Here is a 22,447-nt window from a genome sequence, read left to right as displayed (position 1 = left end):
GCACTTCCAGATGCTGTCAGCCAATAGTACGCTCGTACGGTATCATGTGACTACCTACTAAAAATCAGCGTTGTAGTGAAGCCATGCATCTTGAAGCGTGAATAAGTGAGGGATTACTGTCATCAAATATACGTATATTATAATGTATATTATGTTATATTATCCATCCATTTTCCGTACCCGCTTCTTCCACCGTCACAGGTCGCTGGTTGTTGGAGGTTATCCCAGCTGACTGGGGGCATGAGGCAGGATATACACCAGACGCGACGCCATATGTGGACAGACAACCACTCACACTTCACAACTTGAGACCAGCTAATTGGCCTCAAGCGTGTGTTTTTGGAGGTGGGAGGAAGCCGAAGAACCCGTTCCATTCTTGGAGAAGACATTACCATCCAACTACCTCAAGAACCACAGAATTACCTGGTCAGAATGGACCATGGATTTTGATAAAGTTTAACACCAGCGGGTTGCTTCAGTCAGCTTTAGGTGCATATGCACCCGCACCTGCACTCAAATATGATTATATCCCTGTTCTCATCAATCGCGTCCCGTGTGATCGCACAGCGAGTCCTCCTCATCCTGTTGAACCAAGCAGAGGTGTAGATGCCAACACGGGATCGACGAATCCTCTTCATCATCCTGTTGAACCAAACAAAGGAGCAGGGGACAGCAGGGGCAACTTCAGTGTCTTCAAGAATCTCTGCTGGGGGAGCCGCGGTCCCTGCGGGGGGAGCCTTGACTTGTTTCACCTGCCACATAACTGTAGGATTATGCTCTGAAACCAGATTTATCCTTCCGAATTTTAAAAACATCAAACATGGAAGGAATATCATAGGTCAATATCAAAGGTCAGATCAGAGAGATTTCCTTGGAACTTTGTCCACTGTTGGTCCTGGGGCAACTTTTCCTGCTTTATGTACTTTCAATTTCCCCTTGGGATCCAATAAAGTTTTTTGAATTTGAATTTGAATAACTCGACGTGACTTGACGTCAGCACAGGTAAGGACAACCAATGGAACAACAACAGACAATATGAGAGGAATCTGTAACCGCTTCATCCTGAAAGAGTTTTCTAACTTAATCTGACGACAAATAAAAAATTACTTTACCTTGTATTTATTTCCGTTAATTCCAAATTAGTGAACTTTAGAGCAGGAACTGAAAGTGTTCTAAACTGGAAGTTTCTGTTTCTCATGAAATCCTACCTCTCCTTTCAAACCGCGTTCATGCCCCCAGAAACAAAATCATGCACATCTTTCTAAGTATAGAAATATTTTTAAAATGCTAAAGACGGTGTCTTGAAACATTAGTAGTAATACTCCATTGAAAATGGAGTTTTCATTAGGGGAAAAACAATGCAAACTATTTTAATTCAAAGTAGCGGCAGAACTTGATTGAAATTGAATATTGGATATTGGATGAGGAATTTATCTTTTAGCCTTATTGTGTGTATTTTTATTTGTAATTTGTTACGACATTTTATTGTATTTAAATATTTATTAAAGTATTTCGTTTCCCTTTTACGTGTAATACCAAGTATGAACAGTAGGGGATGTATGAGCTAAGGAACGAGAAGGAATAGCTCTGATGGGCGACGCGAGCAAGAACTATTTAATATAAAACCACAACTAAAACACGTAAAAACGGACCACTTTTTATGCATTTTTTTTTTACTTTTAAAAAATGTAAACATATAAAAAAAAGATTTAATTCAAACAATGACCCAAACATGAGCAAATGTATTTCTCTTTAAGCGTTACGCCAATCAACATGTAGTCACGTGACACGGAAGTAAAGGTCAAGTATGAAAACAAGCAGAGACTCAACCAGACCCATGAGAAAGGTGTCAGCGCCCTCTTCAGGCTGAGCTGATCATGACAGACATGAGTCAGTGGAGGCGTCAGTAAATACGACGTTAAACTCCTCAGAAAACATTTCCAGACTGACGAATGGATGAACTTTATCCTTCACGTAAACATTGACGCTGACATCTCCATAAACCTAAATAATGATGTCTTTCAAACTTTGGGACCTATTTTGAGTGTTGGGGGGCACATCGTATGAGACATCATATGTCTCTTTCTGCCCATTACCTTGGATTAATTCAAACATCTATTTCTGAATTAATCCAGCTGTAATTCATGGCCCTCTCATCCTATAACTTCCCATACTGTAAACTGCAAAATCAGTTTGATCTGCTAGAAATATTCTCAATCTCTGTAAAAATCTGCATTTATTTCCCCCAAACGCTGCAAACAGAACACCTGAGCAGCAGCTCCAGTTTGAATGGCTGCTGCCCCTGAAATCCATTGTGTGTGATTCCAGCAGGGCAGGAGGGACGGGGAGATACTGTAGCAGGAAGTACAAAGTGCAGGCAGGGCCTCCACGGCGGCTGGATTAGCATTCAAATGATCAACAATGTGAGAGGACCAACACATCCTGTCTGACCCGTTCAGCAACAGCAGGTATGGGGAGGAAGGACAGAAACCCACTGGCAGTCTTACTGACTGACTCACAGCTTATGACAAGTTTCGTTGGAGAGCAGACAAACAAACCACCGGGACAGCTGGTGTTTATAGCTGTCCAAACATTTGAAATTCACTAATTACTGATAGAAAATTGACTGGATAAATACAGGGGTAATTGTACTATTTTAGTAAAAAACAAAAAACAAAAAGCCAACAACATCAACAACAGTGCAGTAAATGCTTTGTGTGTGGGGGGGGGTCAGTTTTATTGAAATCTTGATTCCAAAGTTATCCGAACACTGAATTAACAAATAAAGGTCAATAAAACACTAAGAACTGAACCAGGGTAACATCTACATGGCCAAGGTTCAGGTGAACTTATGACACATAAATCACAATAATTAGTAGATCTATTGATTGATTATAGCTTGAATCCATGTCAACTGTTTCTAACGCGTCTGTGACTCAGTCTCCCCTCAATCCGTTGGTTTTGCTTTCTTATCTGGAGGTGTAGCAGTCTCCCAGCCCTACCTGTACAGGTAGGCTTACACCAGATGCCCGGGCTGTTCCGCAGGTAGGGGCGTGGCCAGTGGAGACCCAGGAAGGGGGCGGGGTTAAGCCTCGAAAACACACAGGTAGAAAGATCCTCGACATAACATGTCGGCCGACCCGAAATTAAAGTGAGATCTGCGTGAAGCCGGTCTGAAGCCGTGGGGTCGTGTCGCGGGGGATTCAGACGGGATCCCGCTCCGTTTGAGGGACTCTCTGGACCAGGATCAGCATGGAGACCTGCTCCCGGGGCGTGTGTGGGTAGATCTCTGTCTACCGGGGTTCGTCTCATCCACGGTGAGTTTCAGAGCAGATGAGCTGCTGGAGCTTCTGATCAATAATCAGGTTTAGTTATTGATCAGAGAAGCAGCTAATCACTCTCTCAATACGCCCCCAGAGGGATTAACCCATTGTTACCCAGGAAGTAGTTCAGCTGAATTCTCTGAGTAAATAATAGAGGAAACCTTTTGTCCTTCATTCAGGTGTGCCTTGTTCTACTGTTTTATTCTACTTCAAAGTTCTACCTTTATTTCTACATTTACTGTCCTAGTCTCCATCACGTCCCCGCTGCACACATCACTATTTATTAAGTGGATTTCATACCGGTGACGCAAACGATTATTCATTAGGGGTTTTATTATTGATAAGGAGTTGTAGAACAAACCGGCTGCTGGTTCATTTAATTGATAAGGGGTTTTTGAATTGTATCAGGACTACTTTTAACAGAACCAAATAATCAAAAATACTTTTTGCGCCCAAATATCCTGACAGCATCTGGCGGTTTGCTCCTTCCTCCGATCGGTGACGTCTGCCGTGAGACAGCTGATCGATCCGGAAGAGGCGTGGCTTCGGTTTGCCAGTAGCGGATAGAGCCCGGCCAGGTGAACCAGTGGCCCCCAGCCACATGCGAACTGGTTCCATGCTGGTGTTGTCAGGAGTCGATGGGTTAAAGATTGATCAGACTACACACACACACACACACACACACACACACACACACACACACACACACACACACACACACTGGGTGTTGTCCCTGTGAATGAACACAAGTCCAGGCGTGTTCCCTGACACGCGTGGAAACCCTTTTCGACCAGGAGTGGGTAATGAAGTAGTGAAAACCGTGCAGGAAATGCAGCTGACGTGTGTTTACTATCTGTCTGAGCAAAGAATCCCGTTTGACTGGAGCCCCCCCACCGGAGGAGGAGGTGTTTCTCCTTCAGGTCAGGTGATGTCCCCAGAGGTAAAGGTCACGTGTTCTTGACTCAGCGCTGAGGGTACATTTGTGAAAGGAGTTCAGTCTGACGTGTACGTGAAGAAAGGGTGAAGAACCCGCTGGAGGACCAGTCTGTGCTGGGGTCTGTTCTCTGGAGGCTGGAGGGGTGACGCGGTGCATTCTGTCTCCTCCCCCCAGGCGGGGCGTCCGGGTCATGCTGATGGACCCGGATACTGCCTGGTTGTACCAGCTCCTGGCCGAGGTCCAGCTGGAGAAGTTCTACCTCCGTGTGAGAGACGGGCTGAACATCACCCGCATCGAACACTTCTCCTACGTGAAGGAGTCCGACCTGGAGCACATCGGGATCAGCAAACCAGGTGACACCCACCACCCGTCAGGACGGGGGTCAAACTCACCTGCAGCATCACGGCTGTCCTCACAGGGCCAGATGGAACCAAGTGTAGCTCGGTGCAATAATTTGATTTTTTTGAAATATTTTCCAGCACAAAGAAGATTATGGGATGCTCTGAGACGCTCCAAGACGAAATCCCGGTTGTGGGCGGCCAAGGTCCGACGCCCGTCCACGGGTTTGGGTTTGAGGGTAGATGTCCTACCGTCAGACGTTCTAATGGTCTCACTGGTGAACGCAGGCGCCGAGCGGCCGCAGCCTGGATGGAGGAGAGCAGTGGATTGTGGGTAACGCCGGTCCGGCTCAGGACACCGGCGTCCGGGCTCTCCCGTGTCTGATCCAGGACAACGAGCTGGTCCTGGGGGAGAAGCTGGGGTCCGGGTCGTTCGGGGTGGTGAGGAAGGGCGAGTGGCACACGCCCTCTGGGAGACTGGTGAGACTGGTTCTAACGGTTCAGGGCGGCGGTCCGGGTTTGAAGAGGGCGCTCAGGGTTCACCAGACTTCTCATCTCTCCCCCCCCCCATCAGCTTCCCGTCGCCGTGAAGACGCTGAGGAGCAGCGTCTCCAGACAGACGGACACTCTGACAGACTTCCTCCAGGAAGTGACCACCATGCAGTCTCTGGACCACCCCCACATCATCCGCCTGTACGGCGTGGTGCTCACACACCCGCTGAAGATGGTGAGGCGTCTCCTCCGACCCCCTCCTGAGCTGAGACACGTGTCCAGACCGCCTCACGCAGCGAGCTGCTCTACCGTTTCCTAGGTAACGGAACTGGCCCCCCTGGGCTCGCTCTACGACACGCTGCGCTCCCGTCAGTACGAGTACCCCCTGCTGCGCCTCTGGCTCTTCTCCAGCCAGATGGTGTCGGGGATGGACTACCTGGAGTCCAGGAGGTTCATCCACCGCGACCTCGCCGCCAGGAACGTCCTGCTGGCGTCCAGGGAGACGCTGAAGATCGGCGACTTCGGTCTGATGAGGGGGCTGAGCCAGGAGGCGGACCACTACGTCATGTCGGCCCACAGGAGGATCCCCTTCGCATGGTGGGGGGGGGGGTCAAGGGAAAATCCAGGTTCACAGGGGAAAGCTCTAACCAGGTGTGTGTCCCCCAGGTGTGCCCCCGAGAGCCTCCGCGTGGGCTCCTTCTCCCACCTGTCGGACGTGTGGATGTTCGGGGTCACCCTGTGGGAGATGTTCACCTACTGCGAGGAGCCCTGGTTCGGCCTGTCGGGCAGACAGGTGCGTCATCCGGAATGCGGCCCCGCCCTCGGCGTTCAGCTGCGATCGCAGGTTGAACGACGCCCACATTCGCTTTGGTTCTTCAGATCTTGTGGCGTGTGGAGCGGGAAGGGGAGCGGCTGGAGAAACCTCCGGATTGTCCCCAGGAATTATACGGCATCATGAGGAAGTGCTGGGCCTGCAACCCCGCCGACAGACCCAGCTTCGCTCAGCTGGTCGCCATGGTGACGGAGGTGAGTCAGACCACAGGCGTGACCAAACAACCCGCTGCGTGACTCTGACGGTTCGTGCTGCTTTGACTCGCTGCAGGCCAAACCGATGGAGGGCCAGGCCACCAGAGACTTCACTGAACCCAGGAAACTGGCGCTCGCGGCCGGCGACCTCGTGACCGTCATCGACCACAGGTGTGTGTGGAGACAAACACACCTGTGTCCCTCACAGGAAACCCTGGTTTAATCATTCCTGATCGATTCGAGTCCTTAAACACAGTTTCTGCTTCACGCTTCTGTCTTTCCTCTTCCTGCGTCGCTGTTTGCTGGAACTTTTTCTCACGTTTTTCTAATCTGGTCTAATTTACACAAGAGTTGCATCAAGTGACAAAAACACATAAATAAATGAAGATCTTGATAAAATAGATCCCTAAAATAAAATAAAAATAAAAATGTAAAATAAATCGACTGACCTGAATCTGAACTTTAAATCACTAAATACTGAATGCGTCCCTGAACACTAGACATCCTCAGGTGTCAGCTCATCGTTGTCTGAAGGATTCTGGATCTCTAGGGACAGGACAAATGATGTAGCGCTAGATGCTAACTGCTGCTTCTGTGGGGTGAAGAGGTGAAGACGGTCCCTAACTTCTCCTCTGTGTTCAGTGTGGATGTGACTGAGTGGAGAGGTCAGAACCAGCGGACCCTGACGGTGGGCTGGTTTCCTTCCGGCCTCATTGTCCCGTCGCTCCCTGGCGACGCCCCTGCCGGGTCCGGGTCCCACCCCGCTTCCAGCTCGTCTTACATCTCCCCCCCGATGAAGGGCAGCCTGCAGCACACGGGCCACGGAGACATCAGAGCTGAGCGGAGCTGGGGGACGCCCGAGGGCCCGGAAAGGTGAGGTTAACCACATCAGCAGAGGCCCAGGGTGCGTTCCTGCGTCTGATTGGCTGCTCTTCTCTCCCCTGCAGCGCCGGCGGCTGGAGGACGAGCGTCGCCAAGGAGAAAGACGACTCCAACCTGAACAAAATGGCAGGTATGATGGGAGGATTCACGTTTGTCTGATCCGGAGTGAGATCTGTGGACACAACTGAACACATCTGCTCGGCCCTCACACCCCATCACCAAACTAGTCATCCTCATGTTTTATTTGAATCTTCTCAGAATCAGAACTCAGTCCTGATGCTGATAAAAGACTCTCAAGCTCATTTTCTTTCAAATTGAAAACAAGACTTCAAATGAGTCCTGCCAGTACCTCAGACATGATTGGAATAATTATGAAAATAAGTGATTCTTTCCATTTGGATGAGACCGACTAAGAAATCCAGTGGCCCCTGGGGGCCGTTTCCATTCTTAATGCTTTACAAGGTTTTCACATAAAAACAAACTTATTTATATACACTCCTCACACTCCCTATTTAAGGGCCGTTTTCTTTTTTGTGTGTTAATCATTAAGCCTCTCGTTCCTCCTCTGTGACGTCATCCTACAGCTCAGTTGTCATTTAGTGACAGTCCTCTGGTTCGCCCTCCTGTGGCTGTTTGGGGTATTGTTAGAGTGCTGACAGAAAAGAACTGCATCTTACTAGCTGGTCTCCAATAAATAATACAGATTGTGTTGATCCTTTAATGTTTTATTCCGTGTGCGTTTGTTTTTCTCATTAATTTCTGAAGGTTTATTATTATTCACGTTCTATTAGAAAGGCCTCTTCCTGTATCTTCAGGTATGTCCCGCAGCCTGGAGTCGGTCGTGAGTGGACATCGGCCCCGCTCCCAGACGGTGGGCGTGGTCAGAGTGGATCAGCATGGCCGACTGATGACCCCCGTCATGGCAGCTCATAGTGTGGTGATGCAGCAGGACCAGCGCCGCTTCAGTGAGGCCAGCATCGTCCCGCCTCCGCGCCCCCCGCCCCCCAACCTGAAGCGCCTGAACGCAAAGTCCCAGAGGAGGCCCATCGTCCACCCAGGAATCGGCACCTCCTGGCCCCCCCAGGCGGTCCCGACCGTGCTGGCGCAGATACAGCCTTATCCTCACCCCCCACCTCAGCCGGTGCATCAGCCTCAGTCGGTGTACGGGGGGTCCAACCTGGCTAAGATGAGCCACATGGCGCGCTCCACCCCCCAGCTGGACGACACCGACAGCAGAGATCGAGAGAGGGAGAGGGAGCGGAACCGAGACAGAGAGAAGTCGCCTCACGTCCAGAACACCAGAGACAGCCTCATCTCACAGGTGAGTCTGGGTGGGGGGCACCAACACCTGACAGGATGAAAACACAGGCTGGGCTCTGTCTGCTCCCAGGTGATGGAGGCGGTGCACGGAGCCACGATCGAGGAGGTTCACGTCGCTCTTCAGCGCTGCGACTGGAACCCGGTGAGAGCTGAGCAACAACTGAAGGTCAGACCCTGAACGCATCGCCAGGAGGAGGTTCAAGTCTTTTAGTCGGTGTTCAGAGTGAAGGAGATGTCACCATTCAGTCACCTCACAAATGTGTCACAAAGGCAGCCTCGCGTCATTAAATGATCCTACACTGAATATAACTTGACGACCTTTATCATTTAATATTATAATTTGGGTTCATTGTGTTTATTTTTAAACTACCTCGGCTAAACCAGTGAGTGTGTCGTAAGTTTTATTCGTAGTGAGTCCGTGGGGCCACAGGGCAGTAGATGGTCGTAAACCTGAGCATTAGCAGGTTTATCCAGTTATGCTTTTCAGTTCCTTTAATACTTCTGAGCCCTTTTCCTCTTCGTTTGTGTGGTCAGTTGGAGCAGCTGTACTCCCTGAGCCTCTGCTCCAGAGACGACTGTCTGAAGATCCTCGCCCGGTACCAGTGGAACCTGCAGCTGGCCAGCCGCTACCTGATCCGATGGTCACGTGAAGAAAGGCTCGGCCCCGGCGAGAGGGAGCGACCTTCTGGCAGCGCGGAGAGACGCGTCTGAAGACCGGTTTTCTGATGTTGTGACGTTAGCATGTTGCTATAAATAAACACACATGGACACTGGAAGCTGACCTGTTCACCTTGATGTGGAAACACGGAAAGGCCTAGCGCATATGAAGTTAAAAAAAAAAAAGATGGTTGAATGTTAAAAATATATATGTAAGAGAAATATTTCAGACTCATGTTTTTACATTTTTAACAACACTACCATCACATTGTGCTTTTCCTAATAGTTTTTGTACCTTAATGAGTTTGTATATACAATTACAGAAATTATTTTGTTGAATAAAATTGATGATCTGGTCTGAATGGTGACTTTCTGTGTGTGTACTTGTATTTAAAATAATATACTGTATATCATATGATTAGTAGTATTACTATAATTAAAATACAAGTATTTGAGTGTATAATACAATCATGCGTGCTATAAATTATATGAATATTGGGAAGACAGTGAGTTAGTGACATTAAATATTTATGATCAACTTTATTAATTTGTCTTTGTGTAGATATCACTCAAATGACAAAGTCCAGACATTAAAAAGATAATATTGGCTGTTTATTCGTCCTACAGTTGGTAAATCTCCATTAATAAACAGATACTAATGTTAATAATCTGTTTCATCGATCGGTTAGAAAAATAAACACTGATTTGTCTCTTGGGTTAACATTATTTTCCGTTAATGCCTGAATAAATCTTATCCAACATCGCCCCCTACTGCTCAACTTGAATATTTACCCGTGACGTCATCACACAGCGACAACATACTTCATTTCTCGGCAAACATTTGTGTACAGTTAGTTTTTATGCCAGGACATCATTTATAACCTAATTATACGAACAGGATTCATCTTAAAACATTTATTTTACTGTCTTAGAAGTTAAAAATCTTCGTTAATCCATTTACCTTTTTTAAAAACTCGTGTTAGCCGTTTGCGATGCTCCGAACCCGGTGACGCTATGCTGAAACTGTCCGAGCTGAAGTTCCCCGCAGACATCGAGACGCTTCCGGGAGGCTTCTGGGCCGCCGTGGACGTGTGGATAAAGAAGCCCCACGTGGTGAACAAACGTCTCTGCGGAGTCACGGAGGGTGGAAATGGGGGTGCAGAGGCTCTGGAGCTCCTGCTGGCTGGTCGGGGGTCGTCTCTGGGGGACCTGACGGCCACAGAGGAGGAAAGTCACCGGAGCTCCAGCGTCAGAACGTTCATCCCCAAAGTGAGCCTCTACGGAGGGACCCGGCGCAAAGAACTGGTCCTCAGAGGTGAGCCAGGGACTCGTGTAGGACTCTACAGCACATGTGTCAAAGCCACGGCCCGGGGGCCACATGTGGCCCGCTGCATCGTTCTCTGTGGCCCGCAAGAGCAAAAAGTAGAGGTCAAAAGCGAGCTCTGAGCAAAACTACATTTCCCACAATGCAGTAATTCAGCTCATTTTAGCTGATGAAAACATTTTGAACAAAGTTAACTCGTGTCTGGTGTTATTTTTATTTTCATTTATTAGTTACATTAAGGAGTAGTTACATTTAGTTACATTACACTGAGTTACATTTAGTTACATTTATTAGTTACATTAAGGAGTAGTTACATTTAGTTACATTACACTGAGTTACATTTAGTTACATTTATTAGTTACATTAAGGAGTAGTTACATTTAGTTACATTACACTGAGTTACATTTAGTTACATTTATTAGTTACATTAAGGAGTAGTTACATTTAGTTACATTACACTGAGTTACATTTAGTTACATTTATTAGTTACATCAAGGAGTAGTTACATTTAGTTACATTACACTGAGTTACATTTAGTTACATTTATTAGTTACATTAAGGAGTAGTTACATTTAGTTACATTACACTGAGTTACATTTAGTTACATTTATTAGTTACATTAAGGAGTAGTTACATTTAGTTACATTACACTGAGTTACATTTAGTTACATTTATTAGTTACATTAAGGAGTAGTTACATTTAGTTACATTACACTGAGTTACATTTAGTTACATTTATTAGTTACATTAAGGAGTAGTTACATTTAGTTACATTACACTGAGTTACATTTAGTTACATTTATTAGTTACATTAAGGAGTAGTTACATTTAGTTACATTACACTGAGTTACATTTAGTTACATTTATTAGTTACATTAAGGAGTAGTTACATTTAGTTACATTACACTGAGTTACATTTAGTTACATTTATTAGTTACATTAAGGAGTAGTTACATTTAGTTACATTACACTGAGTTACATTTAGTTACATTTATTAGTTACATCTGGCCCTTTGAGAACAGCCATGATGCTGATGTGGCCCCCAGTGGCCCTCAGTGGAATTGAGTTTGACCCCCGGCTCTACAAACTGATCTGTTGTGACAGATTTTTCATGTCATCTTTGTTGAAGACTTTGGCCGACATCACGTGACGTTTGTCCCGTTTGAAGAGGACTCTGAAGGAAACGTGTGCCTGAAGGAGGGGAACATCTACCAGCTTCAGCTGGTCCTTCAGGACTGTGAGGAATGGTGAGGTCTACCTCTAGAGAGAATGAATTTGTCGTGAAATCCACCAATCCGCCGTGACATGAAGACACCCGATGAGCCGTGTGGAATCTCCGTGTCTCCTCAGGGTGTTGGAGCTGCTTGTGTTGACTCCAGATGCCTGGTTCTCTGACGGCGTGGCCTACCCGAAGCTGACCTGGCTGTCCACCGATCTGCTGCCCAAACTGGTGCGCTGGGCCGCCGAGTGCAAGAGCAGCGAGTTCAGGAGCACGCTGTCGCTGCTGCCGGTGGAGAAGTACAGCCTGGTGTACCAGCGGCTGAAGAGGAAGTACAAGGACATGGTCAAAGTAGGGTCACACCGGGGTTCATCTGACTCTGTCGTACTCAGGCGAGTCGATCGGCTTTCTTACTGATTGTTTTTCACACTTTTTCAGGTTTGGCCTGAAGTTACAGACCCAGAAAAGTTTGTGTATGAGGACGTCGCCATCGCTACGTATCTCCTTGTGAGTTAAATCCTGATTCTTCTTGTTGTTTCGAATCTAAAATGATGCTGACAACACACCTCCAGGATCGATATTTGGTTTGCAGACCTCATATCTGTCACGTCGGGTCGAGAAACCCAATCTGGGTCAGTCAGGTTTGCGGCGAGACGCGGCGTTGACCCGGTAAATCGATTGGCGTGTCGTGTCAGGACGAGGTGAAGCTGTGTCAGCGGCAGCAGGTGTGAACGGCTGCAGCGGTATCGAGTCTATCCCTGTGCTGCAGGTGCTGTGGGACGAGGAGCGAGCAGAGGAAGGTCTGACCGCCATGCAGTCCTTCGTGGATCTGGGCTGTGGAAACGGCCTCCTGGTTCACATCCTGACCAGTGAAGGGGTGAGTTGGGGCTCCTTCAACCTCCAGGGGGTGAATTCAGGAGTTTTTAACCCCGAATCGACACGATCAGTGGCCCACTATCACGTTACTCCCTGGTTAAAAACCATAAACATCCTTGAATCACATCTTTTGTTTTTTTTAAACACCAACCTGCCAATTACAGAGAAGCTCTGATTTGCCTCATCAATGACATGCATCAGGGAACAAATTAACACCACACAACAGCAAACTGGGGCGGGTGGATTTAAAATGACACGCGTCCTTTCACGGTGGGGCCGTCACGCCGTCTTGTGTTACAGCACCCGGGAAAGGGCATCGACGTTCGGAGGAGGAAGATCTGGGACATGTACGGCCCCCAGACTCTGCTGGAGGTGAGCCGTTCCCTTCATTTCATCTTTATTTTAGTTACGGGTCGATTAAATCTCTGTTTTGTAGCTTTGATGGCTTCATGTGGTTGTTAAGAGTAAACGTTCCAGAGTTCAGTCTTAACCTTGGGATGCGGACGACGCCCTTCCTGTTCAGGTGAACAAACGCTGAGGATGAGGATGATGAGATGGGATGGAACGCTTCAGAACAATTATTAATGGACTCCTCAGTCAGTTTTCCTTCAACATCTGTTTGCAAACGCAAACTTTGAAGGTTGTCCTTGTGAAGTTTCAAGAGACAGATAAGAAATAAATGAGAAAATAAAACGACCTGACAAGAGAAACTCCATCCTTTTATTATTTTAATAGCCTGTTAATCCTTTTATTTCCTGTTTTATACTTCGGAGGATCTGGTACAATGATCGCTAGAAGTCGTGTTGGAAATCTTGCGAGGCGAGGCGGTGTCAGGAGGCGGATGTGGAGAGGAAGTATTTATTCCAGCTCGACGCACAGCAAGGAGAATTATAGATGAGCAGCGTCGGAAGTGAACGTCTTCCTGAACGCGGCTCACATGAGGCGCCTCTGCTTCAAATCAGCGTCTTCATATTCGAGTGTGTTTCCCTCTGAAGGAGAGAATCGATCTGATTCCAACCAGTCCAGACGTATTCATGTAAACACACCAACCGGCTGCTTTCCTGTCTGCCCCCCAAACTCAATCATTCATTTAACAGCCGGCGTCTGGCTGCTTCTGTTTCAGCTCATCCATTATTGAGCGGCTTTTGCGGCGCACATGTGGCCGACCGATCTCATCCGGGGTCACACACGCTGTGCTTCAGGCTGAAAATACGTTCGCCTTTGGAAACGAGGCCGATATGAGTGGAATCGTCTGAGGCGTTCGTGCTGTAGACCAAAACTAGACTGTTTGCATGAATTCACATCATCCTTCCTGCTCTGAGGAGCCCTCATGATTGTTTTGGTTCTTTGCTATTTCAGGAAAAGGCAATTACCCCCAGCGAGGGCTTCTTGTTCCCGGGGACGGACTGGCTGATTGGGAACCACTCAGACGAGCTCACGCCGTGGATCCCCGTGATCGCAGCCAGGTGAGTCATCAGCAGAGCGTGTGTGTGTGTGTGTGTGTGTGTGTGTGTGTGTGTGTGTGTGTGAATGGAGATGTGTGGAAAATGTGTGCTGTACAGTAAAGCGACCACCTGATGGCGCTACTGTGCCTCAGTCCGACTACTTCCTGTCAGAATCCTTTACCTAAACCACAGGTGTCAAACTCAAGGCCCGGGGGCCAAATGTGGCCCTCCACATCATTCTATGTGGCCCTCCAGAATACGCTTAGTTTGCACTAAAGTTGTAGCCAAACAGCACAACAGCATCTTGATTTTTTATTTGCTTTTATTGAATTATTCTGGACCTGTTTTACTCATTTCTTTATTCTCTCTCTGGTGTGACGGCTTCATGTCTTCTTTTATATGTTGATGTCATTCGTTCCCCTTGGGGGGCGATGAGGATGTGACCTGAAGCTGCTCTCTGCAGGTCGTCCTCCTCCTGCCGGTTCTTCGTTCTGCCCTGCTGCTTCTTCGACTTTTACGGGAAATACCAGCGGCGACAGAGCAAGAAGACTCAGTACAAGGAATACATCGACTTCATCGCCGAGGTGGGCCGAGCGTGTGGCTTCAACACGGAAGACGACTGCCTGCGGATCCCGTCCACCAAACGGGTAATAATCTGAGACCTGATGCATCTATTAGAATAAAGACAAATTCATTTCCGTCTTTTAATCCGTGCTAAATCTACACATAAAGGTGACGTTATCATTCTGCAACGTGAGGTGACGGCGGCCGATGGAAGGCACCAGACACACAATGGGTCTCAGGATCTGCTGATGATGTCTTTGTGTATTTGTGCTCACATTAAACCAGCTTTAAAGCCTGTTTGCATCATCTGAAAAAGAAAGAGGGACTTTAAATTCACCTTGTGAAGAAAAAATAGAGCAAAACCTAAAGTGCTGTTTATATTTTTGTTTTGCGTTCACACTGATTAATGGTGAACAATGCTGGCTGTGATGGAACCAGTGGGCGGTTAGAGCATGATGGCTTCTTGAATAACTCGTGCCGCCGCAGACGGAGGTGTGATTTCTCTTTTTTGTCTCTCATTTTCCTGAAGTTTCTCCCACACGTCGGAGCCGTGATGAACACGTTCTGGTCCTCAGACTCTGTGACGGGATGAATTTGTCAGATTGCTTCTGAGAAGTCTTTCCATCGACGTGAGGGTGAACGTTCACGCCATTCTGTCGTTCTGCCTGACGTCTAGTCCTCTTTCTGCAGGTCTGCCTGGTGGGAAAGTCTAGAAACTACCCGCCGTGTGACGAGGAAGAGGCCGAGCGGCGAAGAGTTGGTTTCCTCCGAAGCCGCCAGACGAAAGGCACCGACGGGACCCCCGGGGGCAGCTGGGGAGCCGGGTTCCAGCCCAGAGACCGGGTTGAGGCTGTTCGTAACTGCGCCGCTCTACCGCGGGACTTTGTGGACGGCGTCGTCCTGCAGGTGGCGCACTTCCTCCTGGGAATGACGGAGGACGGTGGCGAGGGGTCGTCTGGTGATTGGAACCGAGGAGGTAAAGCACCGATAGTCACCAAACAAACAAACAACAAACAAACAAGCCGGTCTGGATTTGAGCTGAGAATTGAGCTAGTCCCACCCCCTCACCCCCCCATCATGGCTGAACTCAGCTGCTGCCCCAGTATTTATTTATGTATGTATTTATGTGCAGTTAAGTTCAGAGTTGGGCAAAAATAAGATAAATGTGGTTTTAGTTTTGGCGAAGCTTTTCCCAGCGTTGAACTGGATCTGTGTGACACCTCCCTCCGTGTGCCGCCGCCGCCGTCCCTCCGCCTGCAGACGGATGGATCTCACTGCGTCGTCCCTGTGTTTGCCTTCCAATCCACATCCTCCATCAGAACCGTTCTAAATCTCGTCCTGCCTCGCCTGAACTTCTCGTCCGATCCCGCCCCCACTGCCCGATCCGACCTTTCACCTCTGATCTCCGCCTCGCCCTTTCATCCTCGGTCCTGAGGGCCCATTTGAACTCTGCATCTCGGCCTCTGCAGCCTCATCCTGCTGCTACGCGATAAAAAACAATGAACACGCACCGGCACGCCGCCCCCACGTCGCCCCCGGTGCACGCCCCCACTGCCACACCGCCACCCGGTATCAGGATGAGCTGAGATGAGACGACTGGGACTCTAACGGAACGTTATCTGTCAGGATGTCGGCGCTGAAATTAGACGCAGGAAATATGACGTCCAGAGAATAAAGGCGGTCGGTGACTGCAGAGTGGAGGTATGAATAATGCACCAGCGCGTGTGATTTATGCATGAGAGTGCATTTGTATTAAGGTATTCCTACCAGTTATCTGCTGTGTAAGAACAATAAGTGAGCCGGCCCATATTGAAAAGCTGGAGGAGGGCCTCAGAGTCATGGAAAGGGCTTCGAGATTCTCTTCCTCTATTTTTAGCGCCGCTTCAAAGAGTGGGATTATGGATATTTTAATATATTGGTTTTTTGATATATAATATGATACTTGAGAAGAATTTTCATTACGGCCGCCCGGATTTATTCAAGTTTATTCCAGTCCAGACTTCAACAGGCTGAACATTTCTATCTGAGCGTGTGAGATCTGTGTTTCATTTGGAATGAGGGATAGAACATATTTAGCTCCTAACAGGTTTCTGTAATGTATAAAAAAACAGCGGTTTATCGCTGTAATATAAATTATTAGAAATTGAAGCGTCCTAAAAATGTATGTCAGCGTGAATCCGTTGGACGTTTAGCATCGTATTTACACCACAAAGGTAGAACATTCTGCGCTGAGGTGAAGACGAGCTCTTCATCTTCATCTCTGGTCACTAATCAATGAGCTCTCCTGCTGACGGACTCGCGTCGTCATGGAGAACACGACGGTGTGGACGCACGTCCAACGGCTAGAGCACCAGCTGTGATCCGTCACAGCTGAGCGGTGGAACTTTTTACCCACAAACCATCTCACCTTCAGACAAACAGGACTCTTCCTTTCATTCAGTCCCCTCCTTGACGCCCACTCACTCTTCTGAGACGGGACATAAGCGCGGCGATCTGGTGAACAGCTGCTCCTGATCCTGGGAGATATTTCAGGTCCTCTGTGCTGGTTCTGGCCCAAACGGAGCCTCCTGTCGATTCGACCCCCGCCCCACTAATCCACATCTACCCTGTAAGCAGGAAAGGGCAGCTCCAAATGGTTTTATTGATATTATATTAAGGCCTGGAGCTCCGGGGCGACTGGGCTGCAGGAGGGCAGGAGTCTGTCCAGCCTCACGCTCTGATTGGCTGTTGGTGGAGGAGAGATCTGCTCATTTTAGGAGGTAGCAAAGCGACGTGGTCGGACAGATTTGGGACGCATTAAAATGAACCCACCATAGATGGGTCCAACTGGTGGATTTGTTGTACTTTAACAAACCAAAGGTCAGCTCTGATTGAATTCTCTTCTTGGAGGGGGGGGCAGCATTATGGAAACCTCCTGGAGCGGGGCGTCGTGCTGCGAACACAGAGGGGCGACACAGGACCAGCATCGGCCCGCTGTCGTTTTTTGCTCTTTGGTATCTAAAATGACTCCCCCGATGGGGGGGGGCCACAGTGACTCATGCTCTCCTGCGGCCGGCGGGAGAGGCGGCGCTGAAACGCTCGCTGGCAGCTCTGAGCGGTCAGAGGACCCCCTCCCTCATCATCTGCTTCCATCCCCCCACAGGCAGCCTGTCGCTGGGGGAGGCGGCGGAGCTGCTGGGGCAGGAAGCCCTGCAGCGCCTGAAGAAGGAGTGGGGGGGTCTGCAGACGCTCCTCAGGAACAACCACCAGGTGTTCAGAGGTCTGGGACACGTTTCAGACGTCCTCTGGGGGGAAATACGTCTTATGACCAATGAGCGCTTTATTTTGAAAGTCTCACAACTTCCTGTCATGCCTTTCAGTGGAGGGGGGGACGGTGTCGATACGAGACTGGAGGGACGTGAAGTCCCACAAGAGGAAGCCCGTTGCCCCCGACGCCCTGAAAACCCACCCCTGCTGGTTCCACGACCACCACCCTCAGCGCTGCCCCCTGCAGGTCGAACGCTGCACCTTCGCCCACGGACCAGCTGACCTCCGACCTTCAACAAAACCCCCGAAGAAGAGGAATAAAAGCTTTGTATTCGCTCACCCCCCCTGAAAGTCAACTGGAAGATTATTTTGTGTTTGTTTTTATTAATTCAAGTAGGTTTTTGTACATAAATACTTTCTATTAAATTTTATTTCACGCCACACGCCTGCGCTCCGTCTGGTCTTTTCCTGGTGCGACCCGGTTGGTTCACCTCAGCTGCTCTGAGGTTCAAAGGCGATGGACGAACGCTGAGCAGCGCCTCAGAGTAAATGTTATCCGTATGAATTATTTGTGGGCGAGCGGCCGGGCGAGCAGCGGGCGTCCTCTGGACGGGCGTTCATCCTGTGACTGAAATGTCAGAGGGCTGGGGAGGACAGAGGTCCATCCAGGTTCTGTGACCTCCAGAGGGGTCGTGGAGGGGGCGGAGCCTCTCAGCTGACATTCAGAAAGAGGCGGGGTTACACTCAGGGGAAGATGAGACCCAGTTGCAGAATATAAATCTTAAATATTTCATTTGTGGCAAAGAATGTAAAATTACATTGATATTTTTACCTACACTACAAATAAACTGAATTTTTCATCCAAGCTGCGATAAAACGTTTTGAGTCTTGTGCCTCATTTATGTTGGAAAAGAAATGTCATGATAATAATAGTTAAAATAGTACAGTATTAACTATATTATTTTTGACACTCCATCAAAGTTTTGGCTTTAAAATGTTCATTGATACGTTATTTTGATAAAGAATAATTTATTTGAATTAGTTTTTACATCATTTTATATTTTTTTTATATTTAAATAATAATTTTACCTCAAAAAAGTCATAATTTTAATAAAAGTTCCCATTTCTACATTTTCATCTACTCCTTTGGACTGACAGTTATTTATCGATCTGATTTATTCCCTCACGTGAACTCAGGTTGAATCCGTGTTCAGAACAAACGGGTCACGGCTGTGACACGGACCCAGAATCCATTCCCTGGTTTTCCTGCTGAGAGGATGAATCCGTGAGCGGTTCAGAGGGACACGAGCTGCGTGAGCAGACTGGATGCTCCGTATCCCCCGGAGATCAATGTCTGTCATTGAATATTGATGAGGGTGTTCTGGTACTCCACACTTCAGCTGTGTGGATAACGTTCGTTCCTCCATCAGGACACCAACACTTCATATCCATTTGTGGGTTTTAATTACCTGTTAACCCCACACACACACACACACACACACACACACACACACACACACTCCTCCACACATCATTACGCTTCCAGGAAGAAATCAATCCATGAAGATAGTCCTGCCGTTCTGGGTCTGCAGAGGTCGTCCCGTCTGATCGACCTGCTGCCCCGCCTTTAACCGCTGAGAGCAGTGGAGGCGTTTACCAGCCTCATCATCTCTCGCCGTGACCTTATGACCCCTAGCCCTTTCTGAAAGCCGTCCAATCAGTCGTCTTTGTGACTCTATTTATGTCCAGCACACATTAGCAGCATCCTGCTGCCCGACCATCTGAAGCATCGTTACGATAGGTAGTAAACAAACGCAGGAAAAAAAAGCAGACCAGAGGTGTCGATTGTCGAGTCTTATTAGATGATGGATTTTATCAAGAAATTATGAATCGATGACAGATGGCGAGAAGATTGCTTGGAATTATTTTAGTTTTTCATTGACATTTCATCACGAACCGTATTTTAAATTGTGAAGTGTGTGTCATCACTGGGGTGGAGAGCTGCCAAACTGATGGCGCTTCTTCTCACACGGAGCTGCAAATACAACAACACACACACTCGGTCGGTGGCGGCCGCCCAATTCACACACATTAGAACGCCGTTTCCTCCATGTGGAAACATTCCGAGCCATCATTTACTGTCATAATTCATCCCATCAGACTTTTATTTTGAAACATAAATCAATAACTTCAACTCAAAAATTGATCCTCAGCATCAAATAGTGTGTTTTTTGTTTTATGATCACGTGGGAGCCGATCACTGAATTCATGTTGAACAAAATGTTGATCTAACTCTGTGTTCTAGAGAATGTGTGATGTCTCATTTGAGTGTGAATTCCCAAACTCCCCGTCCTCTTCTCAGATCAGAATATAGATCTTCTCTTCTTCATCCACGGTTAGATTTATCCCCGTTTCACCCTCAGCAACAGTCGGTATGAATCTTCACGAGCTACACGACATATTTTTATGTGTAAAACACGTCTGACTCATTTGTTTTTAAACCTTTTTACATTTAGGTGTTTAGATGAGACATTCCTTTTACAGATTTTACAGATTTAATTATGATTTCAGAATAAAATGCTCCAAAAATGTGCTACTCAGAGGACAGACAATTGTTTCTTTACATTTTTCTTGAAGGTAAATAGAGTTTTTTTGATGCAACAGGTTCAGATCTTATATTTTAAGAGCCAGAGGAGACTTTCACAAGCAGATGATTTATTCTGACACTCCGCTCCTGAAACACGTTGTGTTTCTCTCTCAAACCCATGAACCTGGTGATATTTAGGAGTGAGACTGTCACCAGCGCTGTGAGGGAGGTTTCATGTGATAATATTAAACACAGGCTTTTAGCACACAGTGTGAGCCTGGCTGCAGCGACACACGGGGATCAGAGGGGCTTCCTATTGTCGGACCGGAGAAATAAGATTGAATACATGGCTGCTCCGTGTCGGTGGTGAGAGGAGATTTTCAAACAGCTCTCCTCAATCTAATCACGCTTTGACAGGATGTTTGGTGGCTTTTAAAGACTCGCTCTGCCCCCCCAGAGAGCTCCAGAGTGGGCGACGGCTGCTGGAAATAGCATCAGTCCAGAAAGGATGAATCAACGCTGCACCTTACACTTCATTAAACATTAACTAGAAATCAGTCGCTGTGTGGGGGCTCCTTAGAGCTCTAATTTACTCCTCTGACTGGAGGTTATATAACACCTGTTAATACTGCATGGACAGTCTGAAGAAGTAAAGATGTCTGCAGAGACGCCCAACGTCAGCGGAGTCACGGCGAGTCAGACGACCGTCCTGACACCACGTCGGTGTTTAACGACCAGCTTCCTGCTCCGTCCTGCGTGACCCCGTGACCTCTGCAGCATGAGTCAGGGAGCTGCAGACCGAACCCGCTGAAGGACGTCGTGTCTGGAGGCTGGGGGGGGTCGCAGCAAACACCGGGCGGGGAGAGAAAACATGACGTATACTGTCAGAAGATTCATGTAACCTCTACACGAATCTTTTGGATTTTAGAAGGTGAAGGTTCTTTTTTAACCAGCGGCGGTCCTAGAATCTCTGGGGCGACCAATCAAACGTCACCGTTTATTCACACCAGTCACACTTTAATAAATATGAAGGTTTATGTTTGTCCTGGTAAAATACACATTGAAAACATGTAAGAATGTTTGACTGATTTAGACCTGATTTAAGTGACTTTAAGAGGTTTTATAAAAGTCTCCTGAAACACGATGAACTTGTGTTCTTGGAGGAAATCTGCTGGTTTATCGCTTCAGAAAACAAAGAAACAAAATTCATCCTCTTCAGAAGATGGAGACAGAGATATGAGCAAATGTACAAATAAGATTGTTAGAACACAAAATGTCCACTGAAACTTTTATTTTTTATTTATAGTGGAGAAGCTGTCGCTCAGGTTTCATTCATCCACGGATGGAGACTCTTCATGTGTCGCTATGGCGACGGAACCCTCTGCTGATGGAGGCTCTGAGAGACGCTTTGGTGATCGGAGGTCGAGCGCTTCTGTCTGGTGTCGTCGGCCGCCCTGTTCGGCGATCGACTCGTGCTGCCTTGAAGAACTTGGTGCAACACGATCATCTCTCCTTGGCGCTCTGATGCTCCGTCACGCATCCTCACTGGAGCGGCGGCGCTCCTGCCCCCCTCCTGCCCCCTGATGATGATGAACGTCTGCTGGCTGTCAGTCTGTGCCCTCAGACTCAGGTTACCATCTGCTGGGGTGCTAAAGGGTCACGACCCCTCCCCGGCCACAACAACGTCTCCGTGACCCGACGGCCCGGCTGAGGTTTCTGTCAGGAAGTCCAGAACCTCCTGAAGTCCGTTTCCAACGGAGGAACACACGCCCCCTGGTCATCAATAAAACACCAAAGGAATCCTGGGTCAAAGCCCCCTCCTCACCCCGCTTCCACGGGCCGCTGCTCCACCGTGGGCCCCCACATCAAACAGGATCAGAGGGTCTGGACTCCTGCAGCGGACCGAACCATCTGATGAAGGGGGGGGGGGGGGCGCCATTCAGTGAGAGGACGATAAAACCGTCCCAGAAACACATGGATCAGTAAAGACACCCATAAAACACCCCCCAGCCACCAGCCCCATGTAAATGATATTTACTTCCACTTGTGGGGGGGGGGGGTATGTGCTGCCAGCGATGCTGCGATAACTTCCCAAACTGGGCTGTTGCTATGGGAACGTGACTCATCACAGGTACCTGTGGCAGCTGCTCCTCATGGATCCTTTAGTCTGACGTCCAGCAGAGACGCGTCACGTCCAGGGGGAGGGAACGC

General features: G+C 48.1%; 2 protein-coding genes across 8 annotated transcripts; both read left to right on the top strand.

Moving 5' to 3' along the window:
• The first annotated feature begins 3,088 nt into the window (after nucleotides 1-3,088).
• On the top strand, nucleotides 3,089-9,326 carry tnk1 (tyrosine kinase, non-receptor, 1). Of its 5 annotated transcripts, none has more exons than XM_068308772.1 (14): nucleotides 3,089-3,317; nucleotides 4,435-4,613; nucleotides 4,740-4,804; nucleotides 4,887-5,078; nucleotides 5,173-5,325; nucleotides 5,410-5,687; nucleotides 5,757-5,883; nucleotides 5,970-6,116; nucleotides 6,193-6,287; nucleotides 6,759-6,989; nucleotides 7,064-7,128; nucleotides 7,790-8,319; nucleotides 8,389-8,484; nucleotides 8,853-9,326. In XM_068308772.1, exons 2-14 carry the CDS (start codon nucleotides 4,451-4,453, stop codon nucleotides 9,027-9,029), a joined length of 2,319 nt encoding a protein of 772 aa, XP_068164873.1. In that variant the 5' UTR covers nucleotides 3,089-3,317; nucleotides 4,435-4,450; the 3' UTR covers nucleotides 9,030-9,326. The 5 variants fall into 5 exon arrangements, with proteins under 5 accessions (XP_068164873.1, XP_068164875.1, XP_068164874.1 ...); XM_068308774.1 differs by having other exon boundaries at nucleotides 4,244-4,613; XM_068308773.1 differs by having other exon boundaries at nucleotides 3,792-4,613.
• A 455-nt stretch (nucleotides 9,327-9,781) lies between these two features.
• trmt44 (tRNA methyltransferase 44 homolog) lies at nucleotides 9,782-18,090 on the top strand. 3 transcript variants are annotated; one of them, XM_068308437.1, is made up of 11 exons: nucleotides 9,782-10,290; nucleotides 11,429-11,546; nucleotides 11,650-11,869; nucleotides 11,957-12,025; nucleotides 12,288-12,395; nucleotides 12,695-12,766; nucleotides 13,754-13,860; nucleotides 14,303-14,486; nucleotides 15,094-15,379; nucleotides 17,546-17,652; nucleotides 17,763-17,935. In XM_068308437.1, the coding sequence occupies exons 1-11, from the start codon at nucleotides 9,990-9,992 to the stop codon at nucleotides 17,802-17,804; spliced, it is 1,614 nt and encodes a 537-aa protein (XP_068164538.1). In that variant the 5' UTR covers nucleotides 9,782-9,989; the 3' UTR covers nucleotides 17,805-17,935. The 3 variants fall into 3 exon arrangements, with proteins under 3 accessions (XP_068164538.1, XP_068164537.1, XP_068164536.1); XM_068308435.1 differs by having other exon boundaries at nucleotides 9,784-10,290; nucleotides 17,546-17,662; nucleotides 17,763-18,090; XM_068308436.1 differs by lacking the exon at nucleotides 17,546-17,652 and having other exon boundaries at nucleotides 17,763-18,090.
• Nucleotides 18,091-22,447: the final 4,357 nt, after the last annotated feature.

The sequence above is a fragment of the Antennarius striatus genome, chromosome 23, assembly GCF_040054535.1.
Source record: "Antennarius striatus isolate MH-2024 chromosome 23, ASM4005453v1, whole genome shotgun sequence".
Classification (NCBI taxonomy): Eukaryota; Metazoa; Chordata; class Actinopteri; order Lophiiformes; family Antennariidae; genus Antennarius; species Antennarius striatus.
Note: the sequence above shows the minus strand (reverse complement) of the source record. Positions and strands in the feature narration are given on the sequence as shown.